At 34.8% G+C, this 25,314-nt stretch overlaps 1 protein-coding gene across 5 annotated transcripts in view; it reads right to left on the bottom strand.

Annotated features, from left to right (window-relative positions):
* Window positions 1-3,453: 3,453 nt before the first annotated feature.
* The window catches only part of LOC125074615 (LIM domain-binding protein 2), a 57,798-nt gene continuing 35,937 nt past the window's right edge, over window positions 3,454-25,314 (bottom strand). The window contains exons 1-9 of one of the 5 annotated variants that reach the window (XM_047685979.1): window positions 20,150-20,283; window positions 17,882-18,363; window positions 10,793-10,868; window positions 9,162-9,264; window positions 7,602-7,774; window positions 6,395-6,595; window positions 5,704-5,827; window positions 4,147-4,265; window positions 3,454-3,672 (exon numbers count right to left, since the gene is read on the bottom strand). In XM_047685979.1, coding sequence (XP_047541935.1) covers window positions 3,508-3,672; window positions 4,147-4,265; window positions 5,704-5,827; window positions 6,395-6,595; window positions 7,602-7,774; window positions 9,162-9,264; window positions 10,793-10,868; window positions 17,882-18,060 — 1,140 coding nt within the window. In that variant the 5' untranslated portion in view covers window positions 18,061-18,363; window positions 20,150-20,283 and the 3' untranslated portion in view covers window positions 3,454-3,507. Of the gene's footprint in view, window positions 3,673-4,146; window positions 4,266-5,703; window positions 5,828-6,394; window positions 6,596-7,601; window positions 7,775-9,161; window positions 9,265-10,792; window positions 10,869-17,881; window positions 18,364-19,816; window positions 20,284-25,314 lie in introns of those variants that run through there. The other 4 variants (XM_047685981.1, XM_047685978.1, XM_047685980.1 and 1 more) reach the window with 4 other exon arrangements.

Genomic DNA, 25,314 nt, shown 5'->3' with positions numbered 1-25,314 from the left:
AACTACACTATCACTTGCACTATCGTATTACTTTGAAATTACGATTAATAGTTATTTTCCTGATTTTTAATTCATATAATTTGATATATTAAAAAAAAATATTAAACGTTTTGCATCGAACTAAATGTTCGGAACGCACTCTTTAACATCACCGATGACGTGTGGCCGGTATGCCAAATTGGTATCGGAACAAAAGTGCGTTCAGGAATATAATTTATAACGAATAATAGGCAATTTTAAATAAAACTCTGTTCACTTCTTTTTAAATTTGTGCCTCTGTTGAGGCAAAATACAAATTAAAGATGGACATATATCAACAGATAGAAATATAATAGTATATAATAAGTATATTTAGTCGTTTTATTTTATATTTAAAAATATAAAGTTCATAATTATACTATTTTTAATGAATGTTAAAAATAAAACGATAATGCATTGTAAGCAGTCATTTATGAAATTTGTAAAATTTTTAAACAGCCACGTTTGTCTATCTGTGGATATTAGCATCTTTTAACGTTAACTAACGTTTTACCGCTGAGAAATTTTCTGTTACAGCCCGGAGGTTGAACCAGCAGTAGTTTTTACTTTGACTTGAAATAACTAAATTCTAAATGCATTTTCTGCTCCGCATAACCCCTCTGTGAAACCAGCTTTCGCCGGTAGTTATTCCAAACCGATACGACATAGGAACCTTCAAGAAAAGAGCGTACATATTGTGCCCACCGGTTTTGCAGGTATACATGGGCGGTGGTAGTTACTTTCCATCAGATGAGCCTCCAACTCGTTTGCCACTTATACCATAAAAAATTTAAATTCATGTATGCATGTTGAAAGAAGAAATTCAATTGTGTTATTCTTCGTTAAAATATCCTTTTTGAACGTCAGTCGTTTTAAATACAGTTTCTGCGTCCGAATTCTCACAAAAATATGATAGTATGAAATTTTTCCATATATAGTAATCGAAATATATATATAATATATATTATGGCATTGGTTGGCGGACGAGCATATGGGCCACCTGATGGTAAGTGATCACCGCCGCCCATAGACAAAGATATATTAACCTTGGGAACTAAAATGTTATGTCGCTTGTGTCTGTGATTACACTGGCTCACTCACCCTTCTAAGCGGAACACAACAATACAGAGTACTGTTATTTGGCGGTAGATTATCTGATGAGTGGGTGGTACCTACCCAGACGGGCTTGCACAAAGCCCTTCTATATTATATTAAAAGTAACGGTCAATAACCTATGTTATATGAATCTTATATAAATATAATTATAGTATCAAAAATTTTCTGTAAATCTCAAAATGTATTATCTCGCGTTTGAGAACCAATTAGTTTTTATTAATCAATTTTGTATTATTAATAAGCACATAGCCATTAAAATGTAATCGTCAAGAAACTGTACAATATCACAAACGCTATAGCAAGGGAGGTGTGCGGAAAATTAGCGTTATAAAATAATGCAATTGATGGTATACATTTTATATTTAATAAAAGAATGACAAATTAATGACATTCAAAAATTTTCTTTTTTTTATCGTTGTCAAGTTCGTCGTTACTAACTCTTATTACGCATGCGCTCCAAAAGGAGGTCATTTATATATATCGAAAACAAAAACGGACCTAAAACTGAACATTGTGGAACGCCCATTTTTTACATGACTTTAAATTTTATTCTACTTATGGATTGTTGATATCTTTGATTTAAGTATGAGCAATGAGCATAAAAAAAAATCTGTAACATTAAAATATTTAATTTATATGCTTGAGTTTTGTGTTATACGTTATCAAATGCTTTAGAAAGATCGCAGAATACAAAATTAACTTTCAGATTTCTACGATGCGTTGATGTGTGTAACGCTGTAGTCGCACCCGTTGAATCATTGCTTACTATGATGAATGATTTTATAACAAAATTGAAGTTTATACTAATATTAAAAATGGAATAGCGAGTATGTTTGTCGCTTTAAAACTTAACTGAAGTTAAGTCAGGGGTGTAGGGAATAGGGTACTTATCACAGTCTATTCCAATCGGAGAATAAATAATCATTATGATGAATTTTACGTACTGCAATTGCACGCAATTTTCTAATGGCTCTGCCATATTGTACATTACTAACAGTTATTGATTGATATATTTTTATTTATAATATAACCTTATTTTACTTAACCACTTAAGTCCATCTTAATTTTACTTCCAAAGTTCAGACAGCTTCGTCGACGTTCAAAACGCAATTATTCTCATGTCATCAAGCGGTTGAAATAGACTAAATTTAAAAATATTTTTGACACGTGTTTTGTCAATCAAGAATTATTCTAGAGGTATAATTTTGAGCTATACGACTAGGTGACGTCACAAACTGAAGATCTTTGTATGTCTGAGGCGAAGAGAAAATAATTGATCACAAAATATATTAATAATAAGAATAATAAATTATTTATATAGTAAAACGGAAGTCATTTCATTATGTATTTAGAGTACATGTATATATAACTAATGTTAGAAATTAGGCCAGTAGGTAAAGCCGTATGTATTATGATACATACATCAGAGGCCCTGTACCCCTAAAGGAGTCCCCGTATCTTAGGAGTATATATATCACAACAAAAAAACTGAACATTTATACGAATGAAGAATTGTTTATTAAGTATTGCTTCAGATTATCTTCTAAAGCACAATAATTTTTTCTTTAATTGTAGGATATTAGACATTAAGGGTGAAATAAAACCACGTAAATAATGTTATCCGTAAAGGCATATAATTATTTATTTATACAACATGTCCAGTGCCCGTGGACGAGTGAGTTCATATTGTTTTTTTCCTAATGTCAAATTGACATTTCGATTTTACCGCTTTTACGTCCATTTTTATTTTTAAAGTCACAGGCCGTTTAGAAACAAAAAAAAAACTAACGTCACTTTAAGGCGATTCGATTTGAGTTTTCTTTTTTAATTCCATCACAGACCAAGGTTTTATACATTTTGTTTGTAAACAGCAGGCTTAGACAAAGAACATTCGATAATTATCGTCGCGATTTTTAACTTAGTTCTCTTAAGCAATTTACATAATATATCATTGACAGACACACGAAAAAATAAATATACAAAAAACAATATTAAAATTCATTAATTTTACTAAAACTTATGACGAGAATCTGTGAAAAGACAATTTTGATACAATATTAAACACAATCCGACCACAGACGGTTTGAATTTGTACAGTTTAAGCTCTCAATTGATTCAAAATTACGATTGCGGCTAAAACCCGAATATAATATATAAAACGAATATTATATTTACATCGCGAAAGCTCAAACTGTACAAGTATCAAACATAAACGATTATCCCATCCGATGCTTCAACCGTTGAACACGTGACGTCACTCGTCTCCAACCGCGTATGTACATTTGTCTAAGCCCGCGGAGGTAAAATGAAACGAAATGGTGAATGTTATCCGTAAAGGCCTATATTTATTTATTTATACGACATGTCCAAGTGTCAGTGGTTGCCGGGGGGTGTTTTGGCGGGCGAGGCGGGCGGGGGGTTGCTCCACTCGACGCCCTCCCCCTCGTACTGAGTGTTCTCGAGCCTCGTGATGAGTCGCTCGTCCTCGTCTCCGAACTCGCCGCCCATCAGCGACGGCTCACCGACCACCATCACGTCCTGGTGTAACGGACATTAGGGAATTATAGACAAAATAAAAAAAATATACTTTATTCAAGTAAGTTCTTCCGAGCACTTTTGGTTACTTTATAAGGTTAATTTAAAGTTAGCGCCAGTTTGGTATAGAGATTCTATTTGGCAAGAAAGTCAACATTAATTAAATACAATTGAATTAAATATATCAGGTATTCTACATGGGTATCAACGAATACGACTAAGTCCACGCTTTAGTTATTAATTTAAATCACATTTTCATTACATTATACGTGCGATGTTCGAGTCTGTGAATGCATGAAGTGAGGATTTATAAAAAATAATAATTAAAAAAGACTGCAGAACATCTATCTATAGGCTTATTTACAAGACTCAGGTTCGAATCATAGGGTCGGGGCATTAATGAGCAACTCGACTGATGATTTTCTCACAAGAATTCCCCCTTGGGAAGTGTGAGTGGGTGGGTGTGTGTGTGTGCACCTGCGAGGCGAGGCTGAAGTTGGGTCCGGGGGATCGTTTCTTGGCGGGCGCGGGGGGCGCGGCGTTGGCGCCGGCGCTGCCCTTGCGCTTGCGTCGCTTGCTCGCCGGCCGCTGCGACTCTGGGGGGGGGGAGCACATTATATACACATTCATATAGCTGCCATAGTTTCACATTAAATTTAAGTATATTGCACATCTGATTAACTCTCACACGTGTGCGTTTCGGGGGGCAGATGGTTAGGTTAGGTTAACTAGTCTATGTAATCCAGGATATTAGTTAACCAGATTTCATTCAAATCTATTAAGACGTTTTTTCATGATCGATTAACAAACATAATAACATACAAACTTTGACATTTATAGTACTATTAATAGAAAAAATATAAAAAAAAAACTCTAAAGAGACTTTCCAACACACTGAACTTCGCCGGTTCTTATAGTTAGAAGTACGAAATAGGTGCTCTTGTTAATTAAATTGTACGTAAAGTATTTAAAAAAAAAAAACAACCATCCTCAACTAATTAGACTAAGTTTCACAAAACAAACCAAATCATAAACCATTTTTTACAAATTTTACAATTTCAACGACCGAATCGATAAAACATCAAAAGGAAAAATTTTGTTTTACAATCAAATAGCGTTCGACAGCCGTCTGGCGCAGTGGTCGGCGTACCTGCCTTCCGAGTCAGTGGTTTACAATTCAGTTCCGGTTCTTGGTGTATATTTGTATAATCCATACACATATCTGTCGGTGTGTGTCTGTACTGCCCTAGCGTTTGTTTCTTCCGTGTCTCTGCAACACGTAAAGCCGACGGTCCCGGTATATAATAACACCATAGTCTGTTCCAATGGCAGGACGAGTGAAAATAAAAAAAAACTTCGTCCTTGATTTGTCATATGATATCATCTGTGGTATTTATTATGGATTCACTAATTTTTCCATAGGACGATTAAATGGGTCACTTTATGGTAACTAGTCACCATAGACAATGATGCCATAAGAAATGTTGTTCCAGTTACAGTCAAAATCAAAATATACTTTATTCAAGTAGGCTTTTACAAGCACTTTTGAATCATCATTTAACAAACTGTATTAAGTGAAGCTACGGTTCTTCGGAACGTAGATTATACCGAGAAGAACCAGCAAGAAACTAACTTCTTACTTTTTCAACATTAAAAATACAGTCATGTTAGTTAAATACAATTATATATACATATATATGTTTTATATCCTGCCTGGAAGTCAACAAGCACTAACTCCACGCTTTTTTATCATCTGTACAATCTTGTATCGAATAATATGCCTTCTTTACCGATGTATTTTTTACAAATGATTTTAATTTATAAAATGACAAAGTTAAAAATGTCTACGAATTTTTATTATATATACCGATTATTCAAGGTCTCGATACCAATCATATTATCAACGACAATTTAAGACATTCTGCAATTAAATAGGGTATTTAGAACAGATCCACACCGCAACAAATACGCGTATGTTCCATACAAACACAATAAAAAAAATGCCCGCTAGTCGTAACGGTATGTGGTACTCACCCGGCGGCGCGACCATCCTCTGCCACTTCTGGAAGAGCGTCGTCTTGAGGCAGTCCCGGGGGGAGAGCGCGTACGCCTTGTGTCGGGACATAAGCTCCTGCATCGGTTCCAGAATTACGCATAACTGTGGAGAGATTGGACGTACCGATTAGTTTCATGTTATTATTTATTAGTTTTTAGAATTGGCTGTTCTAGGTCTATGCAAGACTGCCGTACAGCTTACTCCCTGGTTATTTTATTAGTTGGAAGCTCCGTACGGGTAAATTATTTTTGTGAGAGTTCTCGCAACCCTTAAATTTAGCTACCTTAGGGCCGAGGCTACGCAGTCTTTATGGAAATCTATCACTGTGCAAGTGACGGATGGAATTCTGTCATATTTTTATTTAACCAATCAATTATTATCACCAAACCTTTTTCTCAAAAGGAGGAAGTGGTCCTCATTAACACATTGCGGAGCTAGGAAGTTGTCGCTGATATGTATTACTTGCTGACCCTGCAGCATCCTTTATGAAATTCAGTTTGTGACAAAAAATCCTTTAAGGCCTTGCACATAACCCTTCATCTACCTTCACTCCTTGGGGTAAAAAAAAAGCCTATGTCTGTGTTTTCGGTTCGAGAGCTTACTTCGCACCAAATGTAAGCAACACGAAAGCGTAAAGCGTGACTGACAGCGCTGAGGCTGCGTGCTCACCCTGAGGTAGTTGAGCGTGGAGTTGGTGATGCCCTGGCGCGTGATGTTCTTGGCGAGCTGGTCGAGCGCGGCGTGGTCGGGCGGGTGCACGGCCTGGCGCGGGATCAGCTCGCGGTGCGCGCGCACGGCCAGGTGCCACGACTTGATGCGCATCAGGTCGTCGAACGTGAACTCCAGGATCAGCCGCCCCTCCGTGCACACCTGCAAGGCGACGCCGGGTCAGTGGGGAAGCTTTTTAGTTGAGTTACTCTGATACACAGCGGGCCCTTTTCTAGATTGGCTACTGTATAAAGTACTAGTCATTTTGATACTTTGATGGTCATCAAAGCCTAGTGACATAGAACTAATTTAAAAAAATATGTAACCTTAAATCTATTGATATTTTCTTTCATAGTAAATATTCAAAATACGATTCTATTTTGTATACTAGCCGTTAGGAAAACGAATCGTTTCTTTCAATACATATTTTGTAAATAAAGTTTATTTAATTAGTAAAAGTCAAAAAAGGCTAAATTTAATTAATTTCAATGATGGTCAATAAGATTTATAAATTATAGATACCAGGCATTTATAAATAAATAGGAGTTTAAGCATTTAACATTTTCTTATTTGTAAATAAAATAAATAAATAAAAAGTTCGGCTGGTTAATTTAATTCCGGTCGAAAACATATCATAATAAAATAAAGTAAGTACCAGGAATTTATAATATAAATCAAATAGAAGCATTCTTTATTGAATTGTTTTTCCGAGTTTAGAACTATTTTGTTACAAGAAACTCGAAGCTCACAACACAACACGATCGTGATATATCAAAATGTGTGATATAGGACATTTACATTGTCCATAATAATTATAAAATTAGGTAGGCAGGTAGTTTGGTATACTTTATACTGTTACTTGTCATTGCATGCGATGTTCACTTTTAACTTTTTTGGTAGCTTTAACATATGGTGAACCAAATAAAAAAAAAGTTACACGTATCAAACTGCCGTAACCCACTCTTGTCGACGTTTCACGAGGGAGATACGAAGTGAATTCTTAGACATTGATTGATATATTTTTTAAATGATTATTGATGATCCCGTCAAAATCATAACGTTATTAATAATAATTTATTAATGATATTATTTAATCGATTTGATCCCGGTCAAAAACTTACGGGTTAAATTAAAAGTACCAGGCATTCATGAATGAATAGGAGCTTACTTTAGTGAACATAGGTTTCCCGTGATGCGTGACCATGGTGCAATGGTCGCAATCGAGCGTGATGCTCGTATTGTGGAAGGATTCCTTGGGCTGTCTCATCGTGTAGTACAGCTCTGAGACTCCGCCCTCGTATATACTACGGAAGTACCGCGGTATCAGCGTCCTTCCTATTGCTGAAAAAATAAATAATACATTTCATTAATAAAACCACATAAATTACTAACATAGTTACTTAGTTATATACAGACATTTAATTAATTTAAATTTATAAAATTAATAAAAAAGTACTGTATTTTTTATTATTTATTATAATAATTTATAAATATTAGATACCAGGCATTTATAAATAAATAGGAGTTTATTCTTTCGTCAACCTCGCCATATTTGAATATCATAAAATTATATTCAAAATCATATAAAATTCCATTACTGAGTATAGAAGCATTACATTTATCGATTGTAAAATTAAACCCTACCACGAGTTCGCAAAACGAAATTACCCTGACCTGAGACAAACCGGCGAAAGAAAAACGACAAGGATATTTTTTTATCAAAAATAATGACAGCAATTTCAGCAACAAAATTACATACCGATGGTAGGTGATAGCGTTGACTTGATCTACTGCCCTAGAAGAGTTTTTACAGTTTATAACGATAGAATCAAATGAACACAAACTAAAGTAGTACCGCGTCAAATTAGTGCTATGCGAACTTCGGGCACGCTTGGTCGGACGACTAGGCTCTACGGTCTAGTCTGCAAATGGACCATCTGATTGTTAAGTGATCACCACCGCCCATATATATTGCCTCTGTTAAAAATATCAACCATGCCATACTTCGCCAATACCAGACCAACCTTGGGAACTGGCTCATGGACCCTTCAAACCGGAACACAACAATACCAAGTATTGCTGCTTGGCGGCAGAATATCTGATGAGTCGTACCTACCCAGACGGACTTGCACCAGAAGCCCTACCACCAAGTAATAATCTACTCTAAGTCTGCGATCAGAACAGATAATTGTTCCCTATTTGAATAAAATAATAAATAAACCAAAATCTACGATCAGGTACAAGAGGTTAGCTTATAAAAATATTTTAAAATAAATTACACGGTCAGCGCATCTTTCAGACAACAATATAGCATGAATAAAAGTAAAGTAAGTACAAAAGTATAATCTAGGCTTCAGCTAATTTTCCTGTCTTTGCTGTTCTCGCTTCAGTATTTAAATACGTTGGCATCTTTGCCATCGTTTCTATGGTACAGCACAGTACAGTACAGGACTATTCATAGGGCTCAATGTCGATTAGCATAAGAGTAACTATTGAGTTTCTTGCCTGTTCTTATCGGTAGAATCTACTCTCAAAACCGGTGGTAGCTTTAGATTTAACTCAGGAATTTATCAGACGATTCAAAAGTGTTTTAATGAACCTACTTGAATTAGAAATATTTAGATTTGATTTGCTTGACTGTCAAAATGCATTTTGTTCCCTAAGACTCGCTCTGAATAAGTTCTAAGTCGTATTTGTAAGTTACGAGTTATGATAACACGATACTCACTGTATCTTTTAGGTCCATCTTCTAAACAGAATGTGAGAGTGAGGGTCGCGTCGTCTTCGAAGAACTCCGTCGCGAACGCGTCCCACCAAAGGTTATCCGAGTCCTGAAATCGGTAACAAAAACAAACATTACAATATATACTAATATTATAAATGCTAAAGTAGATCTGTCTATCTGTCTGTCTGTTACGCTTGCACGGCTAAACCATCAAACTGAATTTAATGAAAATTGGTATAAAGCAAGTTTGAACTCCAAATAATAACAATCACAACCCCAAAAACGACCAACCCCTAAATTGCGAGCGAAGCCGCGGACGACATCTAGTCATATATATATATACTTGTTGCCCGTCCCGATACGAACGGGAAAATGTCATAAAAAGCTACTCCCGTTTACCCTATTATATTTAAAATTTTTAAAAAACCTGTCATACCAGAATCTTTCTTTAATGCACTTGCCACATTTGTCGTTTTACTTATAAATTTAAAGAGATTTAAATAGGAATACAAGAAACCTTGGCCATGAAAATTACTACCCAAGAACGACAGCAACACCGTAACCACAGTAACAAGACAAACCATCTTAGTTCCCAAGATTGGTGGCGCATTGGCGATGTAAGGAATGGTTTATGTCTTTCACATCGCCAATGTCTCTACCGCCTATTCCAATAAGGATAAACAAACCTCAGATTTCCGTATTGTGCATAAATATCACAGATTATTCAAGCTCTCGACCAATGATATCGCTTCTATTCGACATGAAATGTTGTTTATTTGGCTTTTGTCTTCTCGCGATTGGAATAGACTATAAGCGGTGGTAACCACTGACTATCTGGTGGTCCACTTATAAGAAAAGCCCAATGGTTAGAACAAATAAACATAAACTGAAGTAAGTTGGTTCAAACCCGAGCACCACTGACTTTTCACGTGTTCAATTTACGTTTATAATTCATCTCATGGCCAGTAGTAAAGAAAAAACATCGTGAGGAAACCTGCCTGCGTTAGATAAGAATTTCGCCAGTACTCGGACACTTAAAAGCGATCACTTCTTGCATCTAATAAAAAATGCCATTACTTTACAGTTCTTACGTCTCACGTTACGGCCTCGCTGACGTCATCGTCATCCTTGGAATGATGACGTCAGAATAACAATTCCACGATGACGTCAAGGAAAAGCAGTATAAATAATACGCCTTTAAGCAAACGTATTAAGTTTCCCTTTAAAGTAATCTCTATATAAATTGCATCAAATTTTTCATTAGAAGTACTCTTCAGTATTCAGTAGCGTATCAACTAAAGCAAAAAATTCAAACTTATATGGTGACTACATTCTATTCCAACCATAACAGGAAAAAAGTAACAAATAAATAACATTTGATAGCAAATTGACGCGATATCATTGGTCGAGAGCTTGATTAATCTATGATATTCACTATGGATTTAAAATCCGCACCTGATTTTATAATCCGCAATTATTGGTTCGTTCATTAACCTACGCTCTTACTCGCACTGAGCCATCTCGGCTATTTCTTAGCGGATGCTTATAAAATAAAAATATTCGATAATTTCTCGACTTCATTAGTTTTAGCTGAGCTGTGAAAATCATAAAAAAATATATATTAAACATCTCACCTCTGTTCTCTGTTGTAACCGTTTGTTGAGTTCATATACTCTGTAGTCCGGCTGCCCGAAGTAGGGTGCGTGCCTCCTGGAATTAAAAAAAAAACATACATCAACCTTCGTTTCTATTATATAATTTATATTACAGAACATAGACGTATGTATAAATAATTTTCGTGTGCCATTTCTACCGTTTTTATTAGTTTTTTTTTTTTATGTATCCACGTTCTGTTTCTTCCAGACAGCATCACAATCTTAATTTCAAGATTACTGGTCATCAGTCTAACTTCAGCTGGACCCTGAGCTTGTAACATCTCGTTGCCTGTCTTTTGATACTATTTTTTTTTTACGATATTTTTGAAAGTAGCTGTCATACCAAAAAATAATTTACCTGACGGTTTGTGATCACCACCACAGACATTGACATAAGAAACATGACCTACCACCTCTTACGTTATGTTCCTAAGGTTTATCTTAATATATGTATGAATCATGTAATTTTCTAATAATAATTGTTATTCAACAGTATAGATACTGAAGATTAAAGTCCTTTGTTTAAGGGAATCCTATTATTTTTGATACAGTACTTGAATGCAATGAATGGTTTGTATTGATTTCTTATGTTAGCTTTGCTGCATCTTAGTATTTTACGGTATATATGAGCGTGACTTTCGTCTGTTTTAAAACGTCACATTAAATTGAAACACTAATCAAGTACCAATTACAATACAATCATTTGGTAAATTCGTCTCAGTATCCAATCCGCATTCGTACCAAACAAAAAATTGAAAATACTGGTAATATAAGTTTTCTAAAATACTGTCAGCTGTGCTTCTAAAATACGATCACTGCAATAATAATTATGATTTAGTTTGTAGATATAACTTATTTCGTTGATAAATAAATAATATAATGCATTAATATAAAGAGCCGAGATGGCCCAGTGGTTAGAACGCGTGCATCTTAACCGATGATTTCGGGTTCAAACCCAGGCAGGCACCACTGAATTTTCATGTGCTTAATTTGTGTTTATAATTCATCTCGTGCTCGGCGGTGAAGGAAAACATCGTGAGGAAACCTGCATGTGTCTAATTTCAACGAAATTCTGCCACATGTGTATTCCGCCAACCCGCATTGGAGCAACGTGGTGGAATATGCTCCAAACCTTCTCCTCAAAGGGAGAGGAGGCCTTTAGACCAGCAGTGGGAAAATTTACAGGCTGCTAATGCTAAAAAAAAAATTATATACGAGAATATAGTGAGCGCACCACCTGACGTGCAAGTGAATTTCTTTTCGAAAACCCCCATTGGCCCGACTGGTTTGAATCCAAGATTTCAGAATCCGCTAGCATAAACTAGCCATTAGATCAACGAGACAGTCAATCCTCAGAACTTACAAAAAACTTCCTAGATGTTTACGTCGTCCACTATGTATTTCGTTTTCATGCAGAAAAAAACGCTCTAAGTCTCGAATGAACATTGCCATTTGCTCCTGAACCAAATGGTAGCAAAGAGAGAGATAGATGATGATGATGAAAGAGATAGATGCTAGCATGAGTATGTTACACAAGTCCTGCTTCTTCAGACAGGGCTTCCGATTTATGATTTATATGAAACCGAAACCGAAATATCACATAATCAATAAAAAAAAGTTGTTACACGTTTGGAACACGGCGCTGAAAAGTTTGAGAAACGGTTGTCTAATTTGATAACTAATGCGTTACATGAATATTTACGTAATGTATTATTCTTTATTTTTACCCGTCTGCAGACTAATGGGCCACTGGTAGCTGGTTGAGATTCGGTACCCGGTAGGTGGCGCTGCAATCTAGTTCTAGACATTCGCTTAAGTTTGTTTATGTAGCATTTGTCTTCGCGATCGGTTGAATGGTATTGATCAAATCACTCACGAAGGTGCGCCCCTCTACGTAATATTATTATCGACGTGCTTTAGTACGAGACGCTCGTGCTAATAAGATGTGTTAGTGTGCGTGTGACGATTAAGAGTAGAGACAGCAAAAAAAAAAATACAAGTTAGATTATACGTGTGAAGGTTATTTTATTAAAACGCCTATTGTTTAACGTGGAGGGGCGCGCCTTCGTGATAGAACTCCAATCATGAGAGGACTTAAGCCTAATAAACAACATTGAACATTTCGAATCTATATAACATAATAATAAAATCCAAGATATACAATATGGAATCGCGAAAAAATTTCGTTTTGAACGTCGACGAAACTTTTATTGGAACTTAAATTAATGGAAGTAAAATTAAAGTGGATGTATGTTGTTAAGTGGAGTAGTGTTGGTATTATAAGTAAAGATGTATTAATCAAGAACTGTTAGTAGTGCACAATATAGCTGAGCTATTAGCAAATCGTATATAAAGGGTTTATCTGCAGCAGAGCCAACAAGCGGCGAATTACAACGTGGACAAAGGATACATTTTATTTCCTTGAAAAAATCGAGTTTACGTGTCAACTTACACGGTGAACGATAAAAGTATTAAAGTCTATTAAAGATAAGACGATTGTTAGTTTAGATCAAATCTCACATGCCGAAATAGAACCACCTCCGATTCAGTTCCGATGACAATACATTTACATGAATCTACACCCAGAATTGGTTCCAGACGAGATGGCCCAGTGGTTAGAACCCAGGCAAGCACCACTTGAATTTTCATGTGCTTAATTTGTGTTTATAATTTGAGAATTAATGGACAGAAGAACCAGATTTGACCATGGGATTGAACTCAATTATATAATTTATACCCTATAGCACTCGAAAATAATGTAGCTTTCAAACGTAAAAAAAAAAAAATTCGATCATTCGTTCCGGAGATTACTCGGTACATACAAACGAACAAATTTTAACTCTTCATAATGTTAGTACAGATAGCTCACCTTTAACTTTTATTCATTGACTTAATTAAATCACAGTCTAAATTATAATACACTAGTTTTCGAGCGTAGCTTAGCCCGCGTTTCAGGTATTAGGTACCACATGACCTTTTCCGTAGCCCTGTCAAGCGTTTAGTAGTTAAGACGTAACGGATAAACATACCATCGCATTTATAATATTAGTCATGATACATACATACAGATTGGACTTCGAACTTCGTTTTATATTCGAGAGGTAACACTCCAAAATTCAATTTTCTCCATAGTCACTCAATCTTAGTTTGACCAGTTTATAAATATAGAGTAAAAATTTTCGGGACAGTAACAGAAACTGTCAAATTTAACGGTCATTTTAGTATATTCAATTCTTATAAAAAGACGGATTAAGAAATGGTCCACAGACATTGGCGCTGTAGGAAATATGAAGCATTACCTTGCACAGCCAATGAGACACAGAACCTTGGGTATTAAGAAAATTTCGCTGACCAACACTCATTCTTAAAACCGGCACAAAGCATTAAGTATTATAGTCAATACAATAATTTGTGATCGTAGCCACTCAAAAACAAGCCTTACCACTAAGTAATAAAGATTTTAAATATATGTAAAAAATATACATGTATACAGAAAAACAAATAACTATTATTACTCTAGCCGAGATGGCCCAGTGGTTAGAACGCGTGCATCTTAACCGACGATTTCAAACCCAGGCAGGCACCACTGAATTTTCATGCGCTTAATTTGCGTTTATAATTCATCTAGTGCTCTGCGGTGAAAACGTCTTGAGGAAACCTGCATGTGTCTAATTTCAACGAAACTCTGCCACATGTGTATTCCTCCAACCCGTATTTGAGCAGCATGGTGGAATATGCTGCAAACCTTCTCCTTAAAGGGAGAGGAGGCCTTAGCCCAGCAGTGGGAAATTTACAGGCTGCAAATAATTATATTACTCTATGAAGGTTATAAGAAAATCTAAGTACAACACTAGTTGTCGGATTTGAGGACAACTTTAATATTAAACGCTAAAAGATTTAAAATTTTCAAGTAAAATTATTTCAGTTCAAGCCACATAGTGCTATTTATATTTGTGTCCTAGATTAAATTTATTAATAATTTAAAACATTATATATATATAATTGTTCAATGAATTGACTATAAATAATTAACGATTAAACAGGAACGGGAGACGTAAAAGTTTGAGGAACTCTGATCCAATAAATTTATTGAGGTTAATTAATTAAATTCTGATCTCGTTGAAACTAAAACCACTGCTTATCATAAAACGATCTAATGCTAACTTTTTTTAAATTTGCTTCAAAACTTTTATTTCCAAGTCGATAAATATTTTACCTACCTTTGATTATTTATATGTCTAGGGTAGAATGTCAAAGCTGAGAACGCGTCGATAAAAATAGTGTCCGATAGCTGGACACTAAGTACACGCACACGCAGAGCCGGATTTAGAGGAAGGCAGCCAAGGCGACAACTGCGTTGCCAGCACGAGGGAGTTTCCGAGGAGTTTTACAATTTTAATAATATATATTTAGATATCTACATATAGTCAGAATTGCAATAATGTTACTAATAACTGTTTAAAAAGTTATCGATACAAAGAGTAAAAAAATTATTGTTAATTGACAGAAATGAAAATGTTTTTTTTTTTTTGTTTTTTTTGTGCCAAGAGGGCACAGATAATTTCGCCAATGTCACGTGCAATTTTCAATGTTCGAATTAATTCAATAATGACAAAATAATTATTGGGGCACCCACTCCTCCGTGGCAGTGCCTCGTCTACTTCGTGGCCACAGGGTCTCCAGACCTTTAAAACTGGCCGTGCAACCGTTTGGCGAGTGTCAAGCGTTTGTTTTAGTTCTATTGTAGTGCGATACTTAATCTAGACATATAATTAGTATAATATTCTGACCGACCGCGACGTTTCCACAGTTTCACTTGTGGTATCACGACCTAACTGGGAGTTCATACGCACGGGAATCCTCCGTGTACCTCCATTATTTTCACTATAATGCTTCGAACACATTACCCTACTAAAGTCGAAGCTGGCGAACGTTGTTTATATAAATTTAATTGTACGAACATTTATTTATTCGTTATAACGCAACTCGGATCATAGCAAAAAAGGCAGATGCGACCATAAGCGACCAGTACGTGAAACTTAAACAACAAAAGCGTATAGAAGTGACGCTTCTTTCTTACGTCGTCTTTTTAAAATCGAAAATTATTACACATATTTTTATTTTGTTATGTCAGATATTCTACCGCCAAACAGCAATACTCAGTATTGTTGTGTTCCGGTTTGAAGGGTGAGTGAGCCGGTGTGTGAGCACAAGGGACATAACATCTTATTAATTTATTAACATAAGAATTGACAACATTAAGTGCTTAAATATATATACAAATATGACTTAAAAATAGTTAATGTATAAATAAAAAATCTGGACCTCGTGGAATGGTGGCAATTTATAACATCTTAGTTCCCAAGGTTGGTGACATATTAGTGATGTTAGGAATGGTTAATATTTCTTATATATATGCCCATAGGGGCAGTGCTGACCTTTTATCATCAGGTGGCCCGTTTGCACGTCCACCTACCGTTACCATAAAAAAAAATACACACAATACCTGGATTTTTTATTCGTTTTCTATTTTCTATTCGCTTTTACTTTTCTTCTTCACGAAGTCAGACCAGGCATGACTTCGATGAAGAAGACCGAGACCGATCTAAACCATCCAAAACCCCACTCAAACACAGATAATTCCATCAAAAGCGGTAGAGCCGTTTAGATGTTCAGAGACACATACATACACATACCAAAGAATCATTTATATAAAGATAACACAAAAACCAATCAAGTTTCGACTGATAACTATTAAAAATATTTTAATGTCGTCCTGACCGATTTCGGTAACGACGACCGAACTTAAGGGAGACCAGCAACCTACGCAGGACATATTTAGTGCACGTTTTTACATTACATTAACAGCCTGTAAATTTCCCACTGCTGGGCTAAGGCCTCCTCTCCCTTTTAGGGAGAAGGTATGGAGCATATTCCACCACGCTGGTCTAATGCGGGTTGGTGGAATACACATGTGGCAGAATTTCGTTGAAATTAGACACATGCAGGTTTCTTCACGATGTTTTCCTTCACCGCCGAGCACGATATGAATTATAGACATAAATTAAGCACATGAAAATTCTAAATTAAAAAAACATTTTTTTTTTGTTTTGGTTTCTCTATTGGCTCACTCTCGTAACCCAGTGAGACTGCAAATCCGATACGACCGGAAAGATTGCTGCGCGAACAGCAGAGTATACACATTTGACACCAGGCTCGTACTGAGATTTTTTCGACAGACATACCCAATAACTGTTTATCGACCCGACCTATGGATGCCGCTGGCCTTGTCAGTGGGAATTATTGTCAGTTAAAGTCCTATGACAACAGCAGGTGAATTTGAAGCAAAAATTATAATTATTTATTATAATTATATCGACGACGATTTTATCCGAATTTTTGCCAAATCAGCGCTTAGACACTTTTACCCTTAGACTTTTAATAGATTTTTATATTCAATTATATGATACAACCCTCACAGTTAATTAATTCAGTTCATTAATATTTATAACCTGAATTTTCAACTGTTAGTTACTGACAATTTCAATTTTGATTTAAGAGTTGGAGGACAATTGCTAACAAAATCACATCAGCTGTGGGTTATTAATGCAGGAATCAAAGGTGTTGCTAAATGTCAAAATACTGCGTACAACGACGATGGATTTTTAATAAGATATCACTTCGAATCTCACTCGTGAAATGTTGACACTGTATCCTATAAATACAATAATTACTATAGTCGAAGTCGCACGTCACATTCTGACATTTCACAATAGTGTTGTGAGGTGAGTTTCGAGTTTCTTCTTAGAGAATACCTCTACCAATCTGCTAAGTGCTAATAGTAAGCAATTGTTTACCGGTCATTTGTTTTTTCGGTTTACGTATTACTTTATTTAAATTTATTAATAATATAAAAATCTACCGTGGTTATTATAATGGAACGTAATCGGTTAGTTTGCCATTAGGTAAACTTGTGATGGTATGTGGTCATTTAAGAGTTAACTAGCAACAATGAATTAAAGAAAATCTTAATTTATGATATTGTCTTCTTCTATACTTATTTTTTACCTATAATAAGGGTCCGGTATAGGGTGGTAGAGCGGCGGCGGCGGCGGCGGCGCGTACTCATACTGCAGCTGATGGTGCTGCGGATGCGGGTGCGGGTGGTGGTGAGGATGGTGCGGCGAGAGGTGGTGGTACTCGCGGTACTCGCCCTCGCCGCCGAGCGAGCCCAGCGCCACCGGCATGTAGGCCACTTTGTCACCGCGCCATCTAGCCTTTAACGCGCGAACTAGTTACCGCGAATTTAACCTCCACGAGATTTATGCGACCCTGGTACTTTTCGTCAAAAAATTTTGTATTTTTTTTTATATTTTTTTAAAGTTACTTTTAGTAAGTAGTAAATAAATATTATTTATATACTTTTTTTATTTTAAATAAATACTTTTTTCTAACTTTGGACACTTTGGTATCACATATATATTGCACTATATTATTTAACTTGAACACATTACACTAACAATAAATCACTCTTTCTAAATACGAAAACACTGCGAACATAAATTTATTTTTAACTTTTTTTGTTAATTCTTATCAAATAGTAATAAAATAAATAATTCGTCGATGAATCACACGGACCAACTAAATGTACAAGCCGAACTCGACTGATAAAAAGCATTTCGAATTTTTCGCGCGGGAAGTGTCATCTAGCCTGATGAAACGTCCTATATCCTTTATATACTTAACATTGTTACGCGAAAGTGACCTCTGTTTCGAAGCGTTAGAGGCGATAAGCACGCAGATAGACGTCTATGCCCGTGGAACGGCAACGCCGCGTCAGCTGGCCGCGCTAGTAAGCTGCGTTCGGAAAGGTCAACATCGGTTACTATTTTTTTTATTACACCGGCTATTTTTGTGGTAGCTTGTTTGTTTTAAATTCAATTGATATATTCCATATTGCATCGGTATGCCACAGGCTCGTTAGCCGTTAACTAATTTCACAAACTTTTAAAATAAATCCGACTGTTTTGCATGTAAGTATAAATATCATTTTTCTAATTTATAATTAGTTAATTGATTTACATTAAGATAGTGACCCGATAAATTGTTTCTTGTCTAAATTGTAAACACTAAAATATTCATAGAAATTAATTATTCAAAAAATATATAGTAATAAAAGGCATTGTTTTCACCGCTGCGGCCTCGAACGCGCGACGTTGCCGCTCCGTGCGCTCGCGCCATACTTTTTACTGTTTCTTAGCACATAGAGCGCTCATTACGGCACGCACACATCGACATTGATATTGTTATATCAACGTACAGGCCGACATAGTGCAAGATGTATATAATGTACATTCCGAGCTACGACGGCCGTAGGTATGTAGGTGAGCTACGGCGCGGTACACAAATCAAACACTACATCTATAAATAAACGGACAGATGTCCGTGAAAATTTCACGCGTCATTATGTCCAGGTTAGGATGCTTATATTGCCAAATACATATTTGGACGCAATCTACGATAACGTACTAAATATAATGCGGAAATCACTTCTAAATTTATGAACGCCTGGTACTTTTGGACGAGTTGTTTAGAATTTTTTCTTCATACTTTCAGTACTTTTTTATTGAGCAAAGTGAAAGGGGATAATTTTGTTACGGCTAACGTCATTAGTGACGTCCATGACTCGCAAAAATGAATCGATAATCCGAATCGTCACTGGAACGTGATAATGGAATTTTTGGCGCGCGGGAAAAATCCATTCAAGTTAAAATTGATGGTGTATTAAGAACAACACTCATTTTAAAATGACCGAACTCTAAAAAAAAAAAATTACATATGTATCAAAATTTTACAAACTTTATAAAAACATATTTATATATAACACCGGAAATACAGAGACGGCTGCATTTTTAAAAATATTATCTATTTCGCTGACACCAGAACGTTTAGCACAAAACCAACAGTTGTATTTTAAATAAACTTATCATCACTACACGATACCTTGTAAAAAAATACGATACACTAATCAACGCAAAGCGGAAATCATTACTCGCAAAACGCGACATTCAAAGAGAGTCGCTTATCACTTAGATATGCTGATAATAAACAATACCACAGACAAAAAATACTTCTGATAAGGTTGAGAAACGTGTTAGACTCCGCACTCGCGAAAAAACGGGCGTGTTGGCGTGCCGTCACTCTCCGAATGTATGTCATGCCGAGTGTCAATGACTCTAGCTGTGGCACACGTAAACAGTGAAGCACACGTGCGGGAAAACTCGGAATACACCGCGGAAAGCGACCTGAAACTACGTTAAATAACAGTATACACACTATAATAAAGCTTAAGTACGTCGAGTATGAGACGATAATCGTCTGGCGTCGACACTCGCGTCCGCAGCGCGACGCGGCCGCGACAACAGTGCAATGAAAATGCGTAGATAACGTAACTAGAATCGATTTATCGAAAAAGTTGCAATGCAACTAACTGTAAATAAATTATCGATTCCGAAATTTGTGTGCAGTGGAGAGCGCTAGCGGCCACGTACACTGCACCTATGTAATCGAGTACATAGAAGAAGTGTGCCGCGTTGTGACGGACGAGTGACGAGCTGTCAAGCGCTCGGGAAACTTCGGCAAGTCTCGGTTTAGTCTCGCGTCACACTCGGCGGGTACGTGACCGACATTCTGTCGTTAGAAACAAATAGATCGAATCAACATAATAATTCATTGTTTTTAAAGCTGATTTCCATGGATTCTCATATAGTTTTTTAAGTAAATGTATTTTAACTACATTCAAAATCAAACTTCATTCTGTTAAACCTAAAACTTTGTGTGTGATCGGTTGCAGTTTCTATTTATTATCCGAACATACGGCTAAATAGGTTCAGTAGTAGTATTAGCTCAGTAACCATTATTCGAGCCGCTAGATAGTGAGATCCAAGATGGCACGAGAGATTGAACGCAGAAATTCACGAATTCAAAAGGCAACACAATCTAATATCCATGTGCATAATTTGTAATAATTCATCTCGTACTTGGAAGTAAAGAAAGTCATAAAGAAGAAACTTACATGAGATGGATGCAATTTGGCCATCTCTCTCTATTACTGAAACGGTTTGATGGAATTACAATAAAATAATTTAAAAAAACGATTGATTGGTTTATTATAAACAAACGTATAACCGGCCTTTTTATGAAGTAGACTCAACAACAATATTTCATTAACATACTACACTCAATGTTTGACACGTCAGATGTGTCGCGTACCTAATCGCATCGCATTCGGCCTCAGTCGTGCGTCTCCGCCGGTAATGGCGGCAACTTCAACACGATTAGATTATGTCACATTGATTAATATCTAAAACCGGCCCGCGGTCAATCGCATTCGCAACTTGTATCGAAAAAAAAACCTGTTCGGACAGGTGATGTGATCTGCGCGTCAGTTTGTTCGCGTTAACCACGAAAACAAAGATCCCTAGTGAGATTGTTCTCTTTAAAGGCTTCAATGCCCAAGTTGGGAAACCTTGTCAGTTGAAATAATTAAAACTTTATGAAGGAAGTCGTGTCGTAAATTTTCCTACTTATATAACTCATTTTGCAAAGAATATAAAATAAATTAACTGATAATTTAATCATTAAAAAAACTTAATTACTATGTACTACTATAATATGTCGCATTTTGTTTATCGGATGTTTTTGTGTACAAAACAAAATCTTTCAGTTTCCGAGATAACCTCGAACAAATATATATATGCAGTTCTTTACTATTTATATTAAAAAAATAAGAAGACTGCGGTTTTAGAAAGTTAGTGAAAGCGGCGGAACGGTCTGGACGTTCAGTGAGTGAATGAATGAAACTTATTTAGTTTTAAATTAAAAAATAAATATGAACGAATATCACCTTCAAATTGACTTCATTCGTATTACTCGACAAATTAAAGTTATTAACACAAATTGAAAAAAAAATACATAAATAAACTTTGTAATAGTTAGTAATTTATTGTTTAATTACACAGTTAAGAACCATTTTAGTTCAACATATTATACTATACATATACAACTAGCATGTATATTGTGTATTGGGTTTGAATCACGATAAAAAAAAAAACAATAATATATCCGAGTTCTAGTAACGATGGAATATTAAGATCAGATTATTAATCATATGGACTTCAAAGATTTTGATGGATCTCAACTCAAGCGGAAATGTTATGTAAAAAATAATTTAGGATATAGTTTTCAAGTATAAATAAATAAATTAATTAAATTTTAAAAATAATGTTAATAATAAATAAAAAATTAAGAAAAATACAATTTAAATACTCGATAATTGAAAAAAAAATACGTAATGCATCCCTAGTAAAAATCGAATTCCAAATTCGAAATAAATTCAAATAGGGAACGCTGATCATCTCTTTATCGAGAGGGTGCGAGCGAGAGGTTGTTGATTTAATTCATTAGCGTGAAAGAGACGATGAGACCGGCGTTCGAGTGAGATAGCGCTGTACAAGTGTAAGTGTGCGAGGAAGGGACGGTTGCAGTCTGTTGACGTAGTAGTAGATGAGATAAGGGGCTATCAGCAGTTTTGAGCGCGTTTACGTTCGTTCGAGTACTTGCCTGTATTATTTGGCTTTTAGAAAGTTTTTGACTTACGAACCTAACCTAACTAATATACGAAAGAAACTGTATGTTTGTAACGTTTACCCGTCTTAACTATTGAACTGATCATCATGTAATAAGGTACTTAACAGCCTCTTATGAGATGGCTATAAAACTGGGTTGCAAGGTATCCTAGGTGACGCTGCGGACAAAAATATTATAAAAAATATATTTATAAACGTCCCATCTATGAGATAAATTTGTTGTTCGTCACAAATTAATTAATTACGAAAAACATTACTGCTGTCAAGACCTCCTGACATTTCTACAATATACTGTTACCTAAAACAGACACATCTTATTATTTAGATGTAAATGTTTATCGTAAGAACATAAATTTCAAAATAGACAGCAACTTAAAAATGATTGACACGATTTAATATACGTATTTAATAGATAATGTTCCAAGCTGTCCACATTATAAGTAATATTTTCAATACAATGCATAACTTTAGTAAAAGCTATATTCTTTACGTCGCTTTAAAGATATAAATTTGATTTTCCAGTAGAACTGAACGATGTGAACGAGGCACAATCTACGCACACACGCGCATTCCGTCTCACGCGCACTGACACAGCTTATTATTATTAGTACACGAACGAGATACATTGAGATGGCGGCAAGTAAAAATTTCTTTGGGATCATTTTTTTTTTATGTGTTGCCTAATTTTTCTTTGTATTTAATTAAGTATTTTTTATTAGTTGAGTATATCGCTGATACAATATAGAGTGAGTTTATCTAAAATAAAACAATTAATAGTTTTCAAAGATATGCCATTATTATACAATAATCTTCTAATAATTAACGAGTTATTCTTGTATTTTGTAGATGTATATAATGTATTTTTGTATATATCGAAATCAGTTCTAACGATTTGGGTGAAATTTTTATTTTATATATAGATTAAACATGCAATAATCCACGAGAAAAATCTTAATTTTTCACAAACAAAAGTATAAATAGATTTTTATAAAATATTGCCGAGCTGAGTCAGCCGAGTACTAATTATAGTGTTAACAATTATAATTACGTACCTTCTTGTAAGACTAATAATGAGACGGTACCATCAGTCATATTATTAAAAAAATTGTCTTGTACAATTTTTTCATAATTTAATTAGAAATCAAACATAGTGTATGTTAATAAATAACCATTTAAATGAATAATATTTGTATTGTAATGAGTAACGACTACAACAGTCTAAAGTAAGACGCTTTAAGGATAATTCTATTTTCAAATTAATTCAATGACAATATAAAAATATTAATAAATAATTAATATTTTGAAATAAAAATGTATAATTAAAAGGGAATAGTTTAAAGTAAATACGTAATTTCAATATACTTTCAGTTATAAGCAATTTCTATACAAATTCGACTTCAAAATATTGCCATCTCTTTCACACGTATGTATTTAAAGACTTTATATTTTAGTTATATCAAATAAAAGAACATTGCAAAATAGCCATCGTTTTAAAATCCGAGTACGTCTGTATGACGTATAATAACAATTAATATATAATTACAATGATAAAGTAATCTTACGAGTCACTTTTAAAAGGCAAAAAATATAATAGATCTGTGAGTTTACGCACTTAGATACATTAACATAGTTATCTTCATTTATAATTAAAAATCAGGTAAGTTTCCTAAGGTGAACATGTGTAATGTCATATTACAAACATTAAAAACAACAACATATAATATGAGTAGCTTCATTTTCTGTCAAAAAACTACGACAATACTACGATAATACTACGACATTAAGTACAATTGTAACAAAATTATCATTTTTAAATATAGAAACTAGTAAACAGTTTCCTTCATCTTCTAAGGTTTTATTTAAGCAATGATATAGATGAAGCTAAAACACGGACGAAGCCTAACAAGAAATAGTAAAGATATATAATGTACTATAGAAAAAAAAATACCTAGAAAATTCAGTTACAACCTTCTCCCTGTTCAACGTACAAGCGTGTTGAACTCACCCACACTGATGTTATTCATTTAAGTGTGCGTGAAGACAATAAAGTGCGGTTGTGTGCGTGCGGCGTCAAGCTAGATATGCCATAGCGTGCTCGGCTAGTTGTGATTTTTTGTTACAATTATATTTATTTAATTCAAATATATAATGTAAAAATATAATGCGTATTTCTTCGAATATAATATAATTTTTTAAAACATATATCATTTTTATTTTTCTTAATATTTTATTGCTTATATAATATAACAGAGTAACCGAAGTTACGCATATGATAATGTTTAGCTTAAAACCTTTTCCTGAAACACGCTATGAACACGGTTTTTTTTATTTAAAAGGTAACTCCCTAGATAGAATATAGATCAGTTATCTTAAATCTAAATAAAATATGGATTAATTAAAAAAAAAACTTTATTTTATTTAAAGTACAGAATTCTCAATTAAAGTAGGAAAACCAAACTAAAAATTTTGAGACCGAGTAGGGATCAGCTACTATCATATTCAAAAAAATCCGTACTAAGTTCAAATCATCTCAGTCGCTGTATCTAACCGCACACAGTCTCAGCCACCGCTACACGTGTACTGTACGATTGAAACAATTATTCGTGTATGTACCGGCGACCTTACGGAATTCCAAAATTTTAAACTTTTTTTTTTGTTATATTATGAAAATAATTTCTATACTATATATTTTAAACGACGAGTAAGTTTTGAATGTATATTTTTATATTTTAAATATTTATTTATAAAATTACTCGTTAAGACGAGGATAATTTAAATTTTAAACCATAATATAATATTTTATTGTGAATCTGTCAACACACAATATCAAATACTTTATGAATAGCATAAATA

Source organism: Vanessa atalanta, chromosome 28 (assembly GCF_905147765.1).
Source record: "Vanessa atalanta chromosome 28, ilVanAtal1.2, whole genome shotgun sequence".
Lineage (NCBI taxonomy): Eukaryota > Metazoa > Arthropoda > Insecta > Lepidoptera > Nymphalidae > Vanessa > Vanessa atalanta.
This window is presented reverse-complemented; position numbering and strand designations above follow the sequence as displayed.